At 51.3% G+C, this 14,572-nt stretch overlaps 7 protein-coding genes across 7 annotated transcripts; 5 read left to right on the top strand and 2 right to left on the bottom strand.

Moving 5' to 3' along the window:
* Positions 1 to 167: 167 nt before the first annotated feature.
* A1O1_02445 (uncharacterized protein) lies at positions 168 to 740 on the bottom strand (the record flags this gene model as incomplete). The annotated part of the gene is made up of 2 exons (XM_007723356.1): positions 168 to 578; positions 630 to 740. 2 exons carry the CDS (start codon positions 738 to 740, stop codon positions 168 to 170), a joined length of 522 nt encoding a protein of 173 aa, XP_007721546.1.
* A 1,343-nt stretch (positions 741 to 2,083) lies between these two features.
* Positions 2,084 to 2,908, top strand: A1O1_02446 (uncharacterized protein; the record flags this gene model as incomplete). The annotated part of the gene is made up of 1 exon (XM_007723357.1): positions 2,084 to 2,908. The coding sequence occupies one exon, from the start codon at positions 2,084 to 2,086 to the stop codon at positions 2,906 to 2,908; it is 825 nt and encodes a 274-aa protein (XP_007721547.1).
* Positions 2,909 to 3,703: 795 nt separating this feature from the next.
* On the top strand, positions 3,704 to 4,399 carry A1O1_02447 (uncharacterized protein; the record flags this gene model as incomplete). Its single annotated transcript, XM_007723358.1, has 1 exon — positions 3,704 to 4,399. One exon carries the CDS (start codon positions 3,704 to 3,706, stop codon positions 4,397 to 4,399), a length of 696 nt encoding a protein of 231 aa, XP_007721548.1.
* An 817-nt stretch (positions 4,400 to 5,216) lies between these two features.
* Positions 5,217 to 5,669, top strand: A1O1_02448 (uncharacterized protein; the record flags this gene model as incomplete). The annotated part of the gene is made up of 1 exon (XM_007723359.1): positions 5,217 to 5,669. The coding sequence occupies one exon, from the start codon at positions 5,217 to 5,219 to the stop codon at positions 5,667 to 5,669; it is 453 nt and encodes a 150-aa protein (XP_007721549.1).
* Positions 5,670 to 6,568: 899 nt separating this feature from the next.
* Positions 6,569 to 7,089, top strand: A1O1_02449 (uncharacterized protein; the record flags this gene model as incomplete). Its single annotated transcript, XM_007723360.1, has 2 exons — positions 6,569 to 6,631; positions 6,679 to 7,089. 2 exons carry the CDS (start codon positions 6,569 to 6,571, stop codon positions 7,087 to 7,089), a joined length of 474 nt encoding a protein of 157 aa, XP_007721550.1.
* Positions 7,090 to 10,194: 3,105 nt separating this feature from the next.
* On the top strand, positions 10,195 to 11,240 carry A1O1_02450 (uncharacterized protein; the record flags this gene model as incomplete). Its single annotated transcript, XM_007723361.1, has 2 exons — positions 10,195 to 10,974; positions 11,094 to 11,240. 2 exons carry the CDS (start codon positions 10,195 to 10,197, stop codon positions 11,238 to 11,240), a joined length of 927 nt encoding a protein of 308 aa, XP_007721551.1.
* An 885-nt stretch (positions 11,241 to 12,125) lies between these two features.
* Positions 12,126 to 13,979, bottom strand: A1O1_02451 (D-arabinono-1,4-lactone oxidase; the record flags this gene model as incomplete). The annotated part of the gene is made up of 1 exon (XM_007723362.1): positions 12,126 to 13,979. One exon carries the CDS (start codon positions 13,977 to 13,979, stop codon positions 12,126 to 12,128), a length of 1,854 nt encoding a protein of 617 aa, XP_007721552.1.
* Between the last annotated feature and the right edge of the window lie 593 nt (positions 13,980 to 14,572).

A 14,572-nucleotide genomic window follows, 5' to 3' on the forward strand; every position in this document is an offset into this window, starting at 1 on the left:
CAGATGTTATTGTGGCATGGAGAGCCATGAGTATCCCAGCATTCAGCAGATAAGCCAGTAGAGGCTTCGATGCCAGCCTGGAACTCCCTTGCGCAGAAGGTAATCAAGCAATACAACCCCATCATTGGCCTAATGTCGCCTAATGTCGCCTAATGCCTCCATGTCCGTTACTTCCGCTGCTTGATTCTGTCCTTGATGGAGCTCACGTTGACAACGGCCCAGTCCTGCAGGAACGAAACCAGATACTGCCACGCAAACGCGGCTCCCAGAACAGCAATGATCTCCATCCAGCTTAGTCCAAAGACGCCACCACGAAGACTGAAATTCCGAGCCGCATTGGCATCACATCTGGCGAGAGTGCTCTCATAGAGATGTTGTGCGTTGGTGTTGCAGGTGTCATGCTCATTTGCCTTCTTCGCTCGAGAATACTGCGTGTATGGGACCAGGAGCGCAGCAAAAAGGAGGCCAGAAACGAGGTGGAGAGTGACACGGATAGTGCTAGGTGATAGCCATGGCTGGGCGGCTTTGGTGTTTGCAGTTCTTGATGGGGGTGCAGGCAAGGCTGAATAGCTCGCCATCTATTCAGGTCAGCTCCATGTGAGCAAGTAAACATCCCTTGCTTCTCGTACCGTGACGCTGTCCGAGGGTGCTTGAGGAGATCCGTCCTCCATGGACAGATGTGGGTGTTGAGCAGAATGAGGAATGGAGTTTTGATCAGTCTCGATGGTATTGGAAGTCATGGTTATGGTTGTGCGTAGAAGACCGGGCAGGGCTGTCACAGAGATGATAATGTGCATTGAGAAGGGTAATGGATGTGATGCATCTTAAAGTATCGATCGGTTGATGGCTGCTGGTTGCACAATGAGAGAATCGCAGCTGCGCTGGTTGGAGGTGGAAGTTGCGGCCCAACAGGTTCATCATCACTCGCTCGAAACTTGCAATACTGTCACTCACTTTCCTGCAAAACAGAGCCACCATCACCATTCCAAGTCTCGACATTACCTTCCCTGCAGTAAGCGACCATGAATCTTGATTCGGGCTGGTGCACGCCCCTGTAATTGTGGCCTTGGTGCACCACCCCAATCGCTTCACTGTCGATTGACCAGATCATACTATGTCCAGGCAGAGCACAGTAGATATATTCTTTCCAGGCACCTTTGAGGTGCACTGCAGTCTCGAGTCAACCTCTTTGGCTCTATGTCAGCGGTGGTACAAGTTGGAGAAGGTGGTCACTCTCCTATCCGGCTCTAGGAACTGACCTTGATAGATACGAGACAGTCAATGCCGCCGCCATGGATGTCCCTTGCATGTCTCACTGCACATTCGAGCTTTCCTCTCCTCTATCGAAATGCAGATCCATCGCTGCCGAGATGACAGAGCGGGTAGCCAGTAGCCTGAGCCACTGGTCCAGACCCAAGCCTTACAAAGCAAGCAAAGAAGCTCTCAAGAGTGGGCGAACCAATCTGGAAGCGTAGCGCCTCGTATAATGGGTTTGGACATCTTGATGAGTAACGAAACGAACCAACCACTGAGAGGTCGGATTCCGATTGCATCCGCGCTCTTGGTGACGGTCTAGTCCACAAGAAGCCCGATGAGTAAGGAAAAAGCACCCATTCTTCGAAGTTCCCAGGTCTGGCCAGCAGGGATCATGACAGTTTCATAAGCAGCCGACTCAAGCTCCACGTCCCAGCACCGACACAACCAAAGCGATTGGCACATGATAGCGTTCTCGCTTGTGGAGTGCCCGGACGATTTCGTGCGTAAGGTTGTCGAACGTCACCTTCGCAAGCACTTGTCTCAATATCCTCGGTCGTGACGACTGGGCATAGCTGCGCGTGGCAGTGCCATATCCCTCTAGAGGGGCGCGCTTGTTGACTTTTGGATGCAAGCCGCGACTGATGGATGCAATGATTTGAGTTTCATTCGAGTAGCCCAGAAAGGTACTTGTATATCAAAGCGCCGCCCACCCCATTCCTCAATCCGAGAACTTTTCACTACTCCAAAAATCCTCCAAAGAGCGCAGGTCTACTTCTTACAGAATCTACCCGCCCGTAACCCTATCGCTTCTTCCACGACGTTCGCCATGTCGACCCCGAAGTCATCCTCCTCTCTGATCCCGCCTGATCCTGCGAAGGTCATGGTCATCCGAGACGTGACTCCCAACATTACAACTCTCAGCGTGCCGTTCGCTCGCTTTGGCCACGTCAAGGTCGGCGGACGTGGGACTCTGGTCAAACTACAAACTGGCAATGTTGCAGTCTTTTCGCCGGTAGCACTTACACCCGATGTTAAGAGCAAAGTCAAGTCTCTGGGGACCATCAAATATATTGTCGCGCCCGATATCGAGCATCATATCTTCCTTACGCCCTGGGCTGCGGAATATCCTGAAGCTGAGATCATTGGAGTGGAGGGCTTGCCAGAAAAGAGAGAGAGCAACTCAGACACCAAAGGAACAAAGTTCCATCACGTTTTTTCGGCGCAGAACAAACTCGACATGCGTATCAGCCCGGAGTTTGACGAGGAGTTTTCCTACGAATTCATTCACTCGCATGTCAACAAGGAACTTGTCTTTCTCCACAAGCCCAGTCGGACGTTGATCGAAGCCGATGTACTATTCAATCTCCCCGCCACCGAGCAATATTCCAAGACAGGGGTGGATGCTCGTTCAGGAATTCTCACCAAGCTCTTTGCAGGCATCATGAACACCAAAGGAGATATGACCTGGCAAAAGCGATTCCTGTGGTACGCAGCGGGCCGCAAAGACAGGGCCGGATTCGCCGAGTCAGCCAAGAGGCTTAAGCAATGGGATTATGACAGAATCATCCCTTGCCATGGTGATGTGATTGAAACGGGAGGAAAGAGGATCATGGACGAGGCAACTGCTTGGTTTACTGAGAGCAAGCGTTGATGCGAGATATCCAGATTGCAGTTTGGAGCGTGGGTGCCGGTCATTTGTTGATAAAACTGGAGATACCAATGTGACATTATGTTTTGAATGGATCAGATATCGCGTTTGCGATCTTAAAATGCTACCTGGGAGTAGGACTTTATGGAATAGCTGCATTAAACTCGACTTGTGCAATGGAAAGGGTGACTTCCTTCACCGCGAGGTCGACTCAGATCGGCTTCTAGCTGCAGACATGGCCTGAATACATGGAGGTGGTTGGGCATTCGACAAGATATCGCCACCTCTCGCATACTCACGAAGCGAATTATGAAGGGACATCACTCTTAGAAATGGTCAATGTTGACGGTCGTTTCCAACTGTCGGCAGCATTGCGCAACCCCATTGCAGGTAGAGGTAAAGCAGTATAAGATCAGGCGGAGAAAGTATCGGCGAAACGCCGGACCGGGCGACGATCGGCCGGCTGCGTGTGCAGGACCCACAACAGCTGAATCTCCCAACATCGACATCATGATGCACAAGCAGACTTTCAGGTAATGCCTGATTGTACTAAAATAGAGTCGTCCTACAAAGCGATCGTTGAAAGGTTTGCCAGCGCGAGGAAGGAAAATTGAATACGAACCGTGGGCATTTTGCGAGGATATTTCAAGGAGACCGTCGACATTTCCGGACGGAGTTCGGGGGGTATCCGCCCCCGGATTGACGGTAATCAACGGCCGTCAAGTCGACCGAGATATTTACTTGTCTATCATTGCGGTCGAAAGGATTTCACTCTGCAACAACAACATCAACGAGACCATGGACGCGACCTATGCTCAGTTGGCGAACAGAATCCGTGAAGCGGCCATCGCAAAACAACCGGGCAGATTGCTGGTCGGGATTGCAGGTCCGCCGGGCTGTGGAAAGACGACCATTGCCGAACATGTGGTGAACCTCATCAACGGCACACCCTCAAGCCGCAAAACCTGTCATGCACAGGCTGTTCCGATGGACGGGTTTCACTACACTCGGCGATACCTGGATACTCTGCCGAACCGGGAGGAAGCCTATCTTCGGAGAGGAGCACCATGGACCTTCGACGTCGACGCCATTCTGAAATTCGTGGCCAACCTGGCAGAGACCGCTAGCTTGCCGGCAGCAGAGAGACCGCGTATCCTTGCGCCTTCATTCGACCACGCAGTGAAAGACCCCAAGGAGGATGACATTGAAATATCGCCCGACACGTCCATCGTCATTTTGGATGGGAACTATCTTCTGCTAGATGAGGATAAATGGAGGGACATCAGTCCGCTTCTCGATTTGAAGATCTTTGTCAATGTCGATCCGGAAGTCGCGCGAGAAAGAGTGGCAAAGCGCCATGTCGCTGCAGGGATTGAGCCGACGCTGGAAAAGGGCCTAGAGAGATTCGACCGAAACGATGGACTCAACGGTGATCTAATCAGGCGGAAGATCGTGGCGTCTGATATGACTGTCGAGAGTGTCAACGATTCGTGAGCGGTGGATTCCCGTCACGGACGGATGCGCAGTCTGGACGATTGCAGCAACGGTCGGGAGGACTTGAAGTGGCGTGAAGTTGCCTGAAGGAGTATAGACAGAGATTCTATCGATAGCGAAAACAATATGTTCAGTTCCTTCCAGACTCCGGATGGGGCGAGTCCGTATTGGGCTCGTCAGATCGAAAAGTCAGTGTGGTCTGTTGGAAGTTAGGTGTCTGTCTGTCCATGCCGGCTATATTGTTGGTCCACATGGTGAATTGGCCGCTTCATGACGGGCCGGGGACCAGGTCCCGCCTTCGGGAGGCTCAGGACCTGAATGCTCGTGTCAAAGAACTTGAAGCTGAACAGTAAATGAGACATCGACGGGAGGTAAGTTGGTGCCTGAGTGAAAAAAATCGCAGCCTCAATGCGCCGCCGTACTTATCAATTCCTAGGTACTCTGTATACTATTGCGCTTATCAAAGGCAGGCCTCAGTTAGTAGAGAGTTAGAGACGTGGGGAAATCAATTCCCCGCACTGGGCGCGTCCACGCGTTTTGGACGCGTTTCATACGCGGACAGTGGCATGACCCTGCAACTTGCACCTGAATGCCCAATCTGACAGCTGCCTGCGGTGCCACGAGACTTGACAGGCGCCCCCATAAGAATAACAGGTGCGAGAACACTATCAATAAACTTTTCATACCAAGTACTTTTGAGTGCGAACAGTATTTACACAAAACCCCATCAATTTTCAGAAAGCATAGCATCTGCTGCAACCTACCTATCGACCGCTACCTACATCTCCCATCCTCAGTTCTTCACCGGGACGACAGTATGGCTCCTCCTCCTCCTCAAGAGAGATTCGATCTGGCCAAAAAGCATGCCGCCCTGCTACGAGCCGTCCTTTCCCACCCGACCATGACTTACAAGAGCAACGGGGCACCCGACAAAGCCAACATTCACCCGACGCTGTTCAATGTCACGGATTTCCAGATGTCCACATACACCAAATATCTCTTACCTCTACTCCCCCCGAATGCGGCTGACAATTGCCGTGAACTCTCGTTCCAGCCAAAGAACTCAACCATCACTGAAAACGTGGATCTGCTCGCTGAGAACCTCTACCCTCGCATGCAACAGGGGGAATTGATGGAAAAATGGACCGATGCTATAACCAGGGGGATGATGCTATCTTTGATCATCCTGGACAGGAGCAAACAGGTCATGTTCGGTGGCCCGTTTGATTTTGGGAATGAGGTGGAAACTGCAGCTAGGGCACTGTCTTGAGAACAGTGATATTCTGATCCTGTTAAGGCGATGATGAAACGACGGTCGAGCTTTGCGATACGATGCAACATCCGCTTCGACACTCGTTCTAATGGATGGCAAAATGAACAACGCACAGAATAATAGCTGGGAATGCCGGGCGCCGGAAGACAGCGCCGGAGTGGTGTGGCTACATCTCTGCAACAAATGCAAATCCATCCTTCCCCAAGGGTGCCTCACGTCGCACTGATGTTCAGGTTATTGCTGCCTGACACAGTGTTGGCCTTGTGGAACGGGCGGGCGAGGCTGCGGCATGAAACAAGGAACCCAGATGAATTCTGATCGTAGAATGGTGTTCACTGTTCAGCCTTGCATGACGTCAGTGGATAGTTCCCCTGACCAGCCTTGCTCTTATCCTCATACAATCCCAGTTTCTTGTCTGGCTAGTTGCGCTTCCAACTCGTCTTCGTCTGGAGACAGGATTGAAGGGCTCTCGCCCTGTTTGGGCCGAAGATGTATACGCTGAAATTCCAATCAAGGTATGCCATGTACCTGTTTGACTGTGCGCGTGCCATGCCATGAGGATAAATATCCACAAATCAAAAAAAAAAGAGATGCAGCAAATAGCCGTTCCTAGCATACAATCAAGGTAGGACGGCTGTGCCAGGGTATCACCACATCCTCCAGGGCGCAACGAAGGCATGGCGGCCGCCATGCAGCAAACGAAATCCTCAGCTTTCCTTGACTGCACCCTTGCCGTTCGGTAGTGTCACTCTGTTACCTGCTTCACCCATAAAGCGATTGATCGGGAGACTTCTGTTTCTTCCACCCTCATCAAATCCTCCTTTCTCTTCGCAAACCCGATCGTTCATACAGTCCTCTTCAAACCACCTTCACCATCAAGACAAACCTTTTCCAAGATGCCTGTCATCTCCAGAATCCTGTCCATCGCCCTGCGGGTGGCCGAGATTGCATTTGCTGCTGTTAGTTGAACCTCACTCTTCGGTGACCCCCTTCTAATGCTGCGCAGGTTGTGGCTGGCCTCGTCGGATCCTATCTTCACGACTACCGCAGCGACAGCGGCTTGCCTCTAGCTCGCTTCATCTACGTTGAGATCATCGCCGGCATATCCATCCTCCTCGGCCTTCTGTGGCTTCTCCCATTCGCAAGCGGCTTCTTCCACTGGCCTGTCGATCTCCTCCTCTCCTTTGCCTGGTTCGCTGCGTTCGGCCTGCTCGTCAACTATGTCAATAGAACTACCTGCGGTGGCCACACTTTTGACTGGGGACATTTGACTCGCGGCGGCTTCTGTCAACGCTGGAGATCAACCGAGGCTTTCTCGTTCCTGTCTGCCATCATCTGGCTTGCCAGCGCCTTACTGGGACTCTGGTTCATCCGTCGTGAGAGAAACAAGACAGCACCTGTTGACGATAGAGCGTAATATACATATCCTGCATGCTTACATATGATATACTGACGAGAACAGCACTTATCCTCGCCGTCCCTGGTACCGCCGCAGCCGTGTCTGAAGACCCATTGGCAGCCAAAGCGGAGACAATGGGCGACATATCTCCCGAGTGGGGATTGCCTGAGCGTGGACATGATGAGATCCTAAATGGATTGAGGCGCAGATGGCAGGAATGCAGTTTCGTTGTGACCTCCTATGATACCCTCACTGCAAGGAAGGAGCACTATGAGCTCCATCAGCTATTCTAACAATCAGAGCTGAAATGTGATGGGCCTGAGCCACAGGCGCTCTCGCAAGGTTCAAATGAGAACTAGTATTATCAAGCTCAAACTTCTCCAGTTGTTCCGTTCTTTTGATGTGCTCCCTCAGTCCCTACAAACTCATCTCACGCCGGGGAAGTTTCTTTATCAGTCGCAATACTTCCCACCTGACCTACCTAGTACCTACTCACATGTGCCTTACCTTCCTGCACGTTTACGGCCTACCCACTGACGAACGACTATCGTGCCCTTCTACTAGCTAGCCCTGACCTCACCGCGCAACCTAAATCAGGGTAATTAAAGCTGTCCGAACTCTTCACACTGGACGATCGTCTGAACAATCATTCTTGTACTACGTCACCACTCACTGCTTGCTAGGCAGCAAATGGTTTGTGTGATAAAGCAGTTATGCTGGTACAATCATATCAAATTCACTCTTATTAATATTCCCCTAAACCCTCCTTTGCAGCTACTGCCCATGGTTGCACTAGGAGGACAGCCCATGTGATCACGTGACTTGTATTTCCAGGGGCCACAGCCTTGTTAAGACTGTCACTAGAGTACAGTGACTACCGGTGTCATTATCTCCGCGTGACAAGGCTTGTGATTCTCTTATATATATTCCTTAACCACACGCACTTCTGATCGTACCTGGATAATCACGATCCCCAACCCTACCTCTGATATACACTCTACACGACACGCTGAGCTGTCTTGTCCACCAAGTATTCTGAACCCCGTGCACGCATCGCCCGCTACCACTACCTCACGTCCACACGATGCCGTCCACTGCACCGCCTTTTTCAGGAATTCTGTCTGATCGGCAGCAATCCACGTTCCTCACCCTACCACTGGAGATTCGACTACGAGTATATGAGTATGTTTTCGACGGGGTGGAGATCAAAGGGCGGAACTGTGTCTGTTCTGGTCGTTTCTACGACTTGACAACCTGTGAAAATAGTGGGTTCAGGGTTCTAAGGGTCTGCAAGCAAATCAAAGAAGAGGCACAACCTGTCGCGAATGCATGCCATGTCTCCGTGCTGGACTGGAATTGCCAAAATGGAAGCACATTCTGGGGCGCGTCGCTACCGTGCACAGTACGCATTCGAGTCCAGTCTCTACGTGTCAAAGTGCATCATTCCACTGTGTTTTCAGTGATAAGGCTGCACCTATACCGAGGGACACGCTTTCCATCGCTGAATTCGATCGAACTGACGACTGAACCGCACACCAACGGGTGGCTTGCGAATTCATCGCCTCACCATTTTCCTATGGCACTACCGGCTTCGCACATAGACCGCATCCTCGACACAGATCTTGCAGAAATCTCGTTCGAGGATCTATTCGATGACCGGGGGTCAGCTTCGTGGGAATTGTTCAGGTGCGACTTCGGCGGTGTTGCGAACTACGTGCAACTGAATAAAGCCGTTGTCCGCTTCAGATGTGATTTCATGTTATATTCAACAGAGCAGCCACCGAATGGGACAATGGCAATTGTTGATTGGAGTGATGATCTGTTTGGAATAGGAACAGCGGTAAGCTCTCCTATTACCACTTACTACGCCGCAGCTGACATTCTCACAGATGGTTACATGGGGTCAGAGTGGAGTCAGATTGACAGAAGTAAAAGACAAGAGAAAGAAAGGAACCAACGGACAGATTCAGCTAGATGAGAACTGACAAAGTTTGGCTTCGACTATATAGATCTGTGACCAATAAGAGACACAAAACACCCCGGCAATACAAGGCAGTTACGCCCGAGGATCACAGAACTCTGATTGCCCGACCAGTCAATATCATACCTATGGGGCTTGAAAGCTGTTGGCCCTTGACCGGCACCAGGATCGAAAAGCCCGAGTTGCAGTGGGAATGCTTCCACAACGACAACATCTGGCTTGATTGTTTTTCGGTTATGGGAGCAATTTAGCTTGCAGCAGCTCTTCGATAGATTGGACATCGAGCATCAAACAAGTGTATGAATTCAACTTAACAAAATTTCTCAGACGTAGAGTCATGCTGAGCAGGGGTGAAGTTGAACCTGGTGCAGTTCCGGTCGATCTATCACTAGTCCCTGCTTCTAAGTTCCCACAAATGTACCGACCTCTCGTAAGATCCTTCTAACTTTGCTTCATACGGTGAGGACCTTGCTTTTGTCTGGTTTTGCACAGAAGCTATTGATTCTGATCCACTGGAAGGTAAGTTCGGGCGTTGCAATATTGGCAAGGCTAGCGCCCCTTTTCCAACGGTACCACCAACCTTAGCCAACATATACTTTGGATGCCTCAGTCATTCCATTCAGTTGCACCTGGCTCTGGCAGAAACGGCTACTCTCTTCCCATATCCTGTCATAAGGTTTGATTCTACTGATCCCGACTCCAGAGAGCATTTGGTGGATTACCTTTGCACTGAGCCACACTCCATGCCGAATCCAGCCAACAACCAGCCTCACGAAGTGACACCCGAGCAAGCAGCAGGCAGCATCAGTCATTGCTAATGGCTTCAGTGACATATATAAGTGTGATTGCTCTGCACTTGTTTTGTTCCTTGACCACTTGACTTATACCAACAGTTGTCATTCTGACTCGAGCAAGAAGATCACACAAACAGATCCTCAACACATCTTCTATATAAACATCTTCTATCTGCAGTTCTTTCTCCTCCAGAATCATCTCCTGCCGTTCACTGTCTTTCCCCATCTCCTAAGCAGTGGCTTTATATCAAATACCAATACTAGTACCAAAAACAAGCATCTATCATCCACCATCTATTACCAGATCCCCAGGTCAAACATACAAGACCCTCCCTCAACCTTCAAGCCATGGATCCAACATCTCCCATGCCTTCAGATAGTACACCATGCAGACCATCATTCCTCACCCTCCCAGCCGAGATCCGCCAAGAGATCTACGAACACGTCTTCACCGACATCGTCGTCGCCGAGTTCAACAACTTTCCCGAAACCTACCTCGACCAGCCCAACACCAACCCATTCGCCCTCCTCCGGACATGCAAGCAGATCAAAGCCGAAGTCGAGCCCATCGCCGACCGAAGCTTCATCACGATGATGGCTAACGAAAACGAGAAATGCAGGAGCCAGAGGACTCAGTTTCAGTCTCAGTCTCTGTCTCTGTCTCAAGACGTCGTCAGCATCAGCACCCGATTCCTCGAACCGCCACCCAGAATCAGACGTCAGATCTGGGCGATCGAGCTTCTGATGACGGATCCCGACGTCAACGCAGCCTTGAAGTATTACCCGCGCGAAAACTTCCCCAATCTCGAAGTCATCGACCTGGTCAAAGCGTACGAATGTCTGATCGGGACTTACGCGTATGAAGGGCAGGAATACGAATACCAAGTCGGCCTGCGCGAGGATTATCTCCGCGAACTGGTCGACTCGGGCGTCACGGAGACGGACTTTGACCTGGACCTGCACAGCGAATTCTTCTTCGGGTTTGGATCGGACGAGGCCGTCGAGAAGACCTTGCAGGAGAGCCCGGGCCTCTCGGTGCGATTTTGGTGTGGACTGCAGGCACTCAGTATGGTTCAGCGCGGGGGAGGCTGGAGTTCGAGGCAGTCCGAATGGGCCTATACAAGTTGCGTAAGTGGATCCTTCTTTCTTTCCATTTACTGGTTCTTGTTGTTGTTTTGTTGTTGTTATCACGAGTGTTTTGGGTTTGAATCTGATTTGGCTGACATTGACAACGATTGGGCTTCTAGTTGTTGATTTGGAATGATCAGGGTATGAAGTTGATGGAGGTGAGAAAGGTCGAGCCGCTGTTCGTCGGGGAGGACGGTGTGAGGGTGCCACAGCCACAGACGGAATCTGTGGTCCCTGTTTCCTCTGAACCTTCCCCGTGGCAGTGATCTTGGTGTACTTTTTAGGGAGAATCAAGGTGAAGCCTCGAATATGAGGTGTTTTGGAGGTCGGTTGGAGTATATGAGGGCGCGACTAGGATATGAGATGCTTTTGGTGGGAAAATAAGAGGAATAGAAGGGTGATTTCAGACCTCACACTAAAGAATAGAGAATGGGAAATGGAGGGTGGGAATTGGAGAAATCAAGAGAGAGGACCATGTCCATGGTCTTCTGGTCCTTTGACGACGTGGTTTTGCTAATGTTAGACACTTCATTTCAACTTCTGGATAATAATAGGCAATGTGAGGCTTCAGCCTTGTACCTCAAATTTGAATATGTGATAGACCTCATGTTCATCTTGTTACCGATTTAGTCTCTACCAACCAGTTCTAGTCTTCTATTTGGATGGTCCATCTCATTCCCGAATCCCTTTTTCATTTCGATAGACTACCCTCAGCTACGCCTTTCCCCTTATCATTGCAGTTTCCTCAGAACCTTCACACTGTGCTACCTACATCACAAGTGGTAGGTAGAAACCATCTATAAGTTTATTCGGACTCGACAATGGACACGACACGACCATGTTCAGTACTAGTGTTAATAGCGTATAGATTGGTATGGAAATGACTATCCAACTGAAGAGTAATGGACAAAGCTAAATACAAATAGATTCGAGTTGACCACTTCTCAAACGGAGGGCCATGGGAACAAACACATAACCAATTGTGCCGTGAGGGGAGGTTTTGGACGCCACTATTCGCCCCCACCTTTTTCCACCCTCTCTTACAAAGCATGCTGCATGACCTTGAAACCACCTCACCGACATGCCTTCTGCCTCGCTGGTGTTCCTTTCTCTCATCACCAGTCTTGTCTTTTCATTCGTCGTGTGGAAGATCATCCCTCCTTTTCTGCATAAACACTGGCCTCACCCTTCGCCATGTAATCAAAGGACTCTTCACTCGTCGTGGTAGCAGGAGGACTGGGCGTGTCGTTGCGGCCAGTCTTGAGATTCTCATCGGAAGAGCTATCATCCTCGTCACTGTCATCGTCCTCCGTAGTCAGGTCGCCGACACGTCGTCCTTCCCAAAGCAGACCATCGCCAAAGCCCCAGCCAAGACCTTTCTTCGAGCGGCGGACTTCTTCCTCCATCAAGCGGTACTTCGGTCTCGCCTTGACATCCTGGCCTTGTTTGGAGGTGATATTGAGCGGAAGAGTCCTCTTATGCCATTCACCTAGGAACATGCCATCTGGATCACTCTCGTCGCGGACTTTGAGGAACTCGACCATGTCTTGGCCGTACATGGCACCGATCTGCTCGCTGGAGGCGTATGCAAAGTTCTTGGCCCAGTGGGGTCGGCCGCCCAGTTCATGCATCAGATATTCGAAGGCTTCGTAGTACCGTTCGTGGCAGGGCGGGTCGCGGCCGTACGGTCGGTACAAGGTCGCATTGAGGTAGAGAGTGGGTCCGTCGGGGACGGTCGGGTCAAGGTATGGTCGGACCTTGGAGGCATTGGGGACGTGGGGCGAGGTATGTGTCACGCGCACTTCGATCGGGCAGTGGACCCATATGCCTTTGCTGGAGACTGGGATACGCGCCGTTTCTTCGTCGTGGTTGATCCATGCGGACAGGCGGGTGATGGCTTCGCGGCCCTTGGAGAGCGGCAGTGCCCATTCATTGACGAATTGCGAGTACAGGCAGTCCATCAATAGCCCTTCTCGCGCAGGTTGCACGGCTGACGTGACGAACGTGCCCGGCTTGAAGCCATACTGCATGCCGAATACGAACCATTCGATCCACGGTAGAATGCGCGGGAACATGTTGGACAAGTACAGTAGGTTGTGGTAGACGTAGTAGCCGAATGAGCCGCCATAGAAGCTCGTGTTTGGTGGCCGGGGAGGCGAGTCGGTTTTGTATCCGCGCCAGACCACAGCGCGGTGGAGGTATGGCAGCCACCAGACCCGGGTAAACTCCTTTTGTGTCCAGAGGTCCTTGTCCCACGACTCAAGAACCGAGGAGAGTGATTGAAGAGATTGCGACCAGGAGACGTTGAAGTCCGGTACCGCTTGCAAGGTGATCTCCACAATGATGCCCAGCGAACCCAGCGAAAGGAGCCCTGCGCGGAAGAGTTGCGGGTTCTTGGTGGCAGAACATGTGACCAGTTGTGAGTTGGACAGCAGGATGGTTAGAGAGGTGATGGACTCCGAGACCAAGCCATGTCGGAGACTGGACCCATGGGTCCCGGTGGATATAACGCCCGCGACGGACTGGACATCAATGGAGCCTAGATTTGGCAGCGTATAGCCATGCTCGGCAAGGGCAAGGTTGAGGTTATGTAGTGATCTGCCGGCTTGAAAGCGAACGAGGCCGGGAGTGTTGTCGACATCCATTTCCAGCACCTGGGAGAGGTTGTCGAGGTTGATGAGCCAGGACGACGTACAGGTCAAGTCAGATGGTGAATGTCCGAAGCCCGTAACGCACAACCGTTTGCGGCATCTTCGCGCGAGGGTCACGATCTTCTGCAGTTCTGGCACCGTGGACGGCTGAAAGTACAGCTCCGGGCGGGAAAAGAAGGTCTGCGCCCAGGTATGATGCAAATAGCGGGCTTTGGGGTTAAACGGGACACCATCATCCAGCCGGGCCAGTTCGCGCTGCAATTTGGCATCGAGATGGACGTTGGCGGTGGGGCCAGAAGACAGCGGGGAGGTGTTGGGTTTGGTGTGTGGGAGATTGGAAGCCGCCCAGTCCATGTCGGTTGTACTTCAGCGACAAAGCTCAATGCATGTTCCGTCTATTGACCTGAAAGATATGGACGATGTGCATAGAACTAGCGACGTTACATCAGTCGGTGGATGAAGTTGAAGTGTGTGAGTCCGAGTCTTGAAATCGAGGCGAAAATCATGACGCGACTCGGCCGAGGCTGGATGATGTAAGCAGGTCTGCTCTCATTGGCCACCAATCAACGACATCTCAACGTCTCAACGTCTCACGTCGGAGGCAGCAACAGAGTCTCTCCAGGGAATACAATTCAGTGGCCAGCTGAGATTACAGTATTTGTATTTCAACTGTCAAAATGGTCTTATCCGATGACTTGCCTATGTAGCTTCATCGCAAGATCATCTTATTTCGTGCGAAGGAGCAGCGGCAGCATCATCTACCACGCTGACAATCGTCGTGTCAACTCCAGCAAATGCACAGCCAGTCTTTCAAATGCTCCACCTCCTCTGATCAACGAGGTCATCCGTGGCCAACTTTTTTCATAAAAGCCTGGTGTGCAAGAATATACCATTGAAGGTGACAGGAATGCGCAGGTTCGCTCGAAAAGCGCGCTGAAGAAAACGAA

Source organism: Capronia coronata, assembly GCF_000585585.1.
Source record: "Capronia coronata CBS 617.96 chromosome Unknown acBCG-supercont1.2, whole genome shotgun sequence".
In the NCBI taxonomy this organism is placed as follows: Eukaryota; Fungi; Ascomycota; class Eurotiomycetes; order Chaetothyriales; family Herpotrichiellaceae; genus Capronia; species Capronia coronata.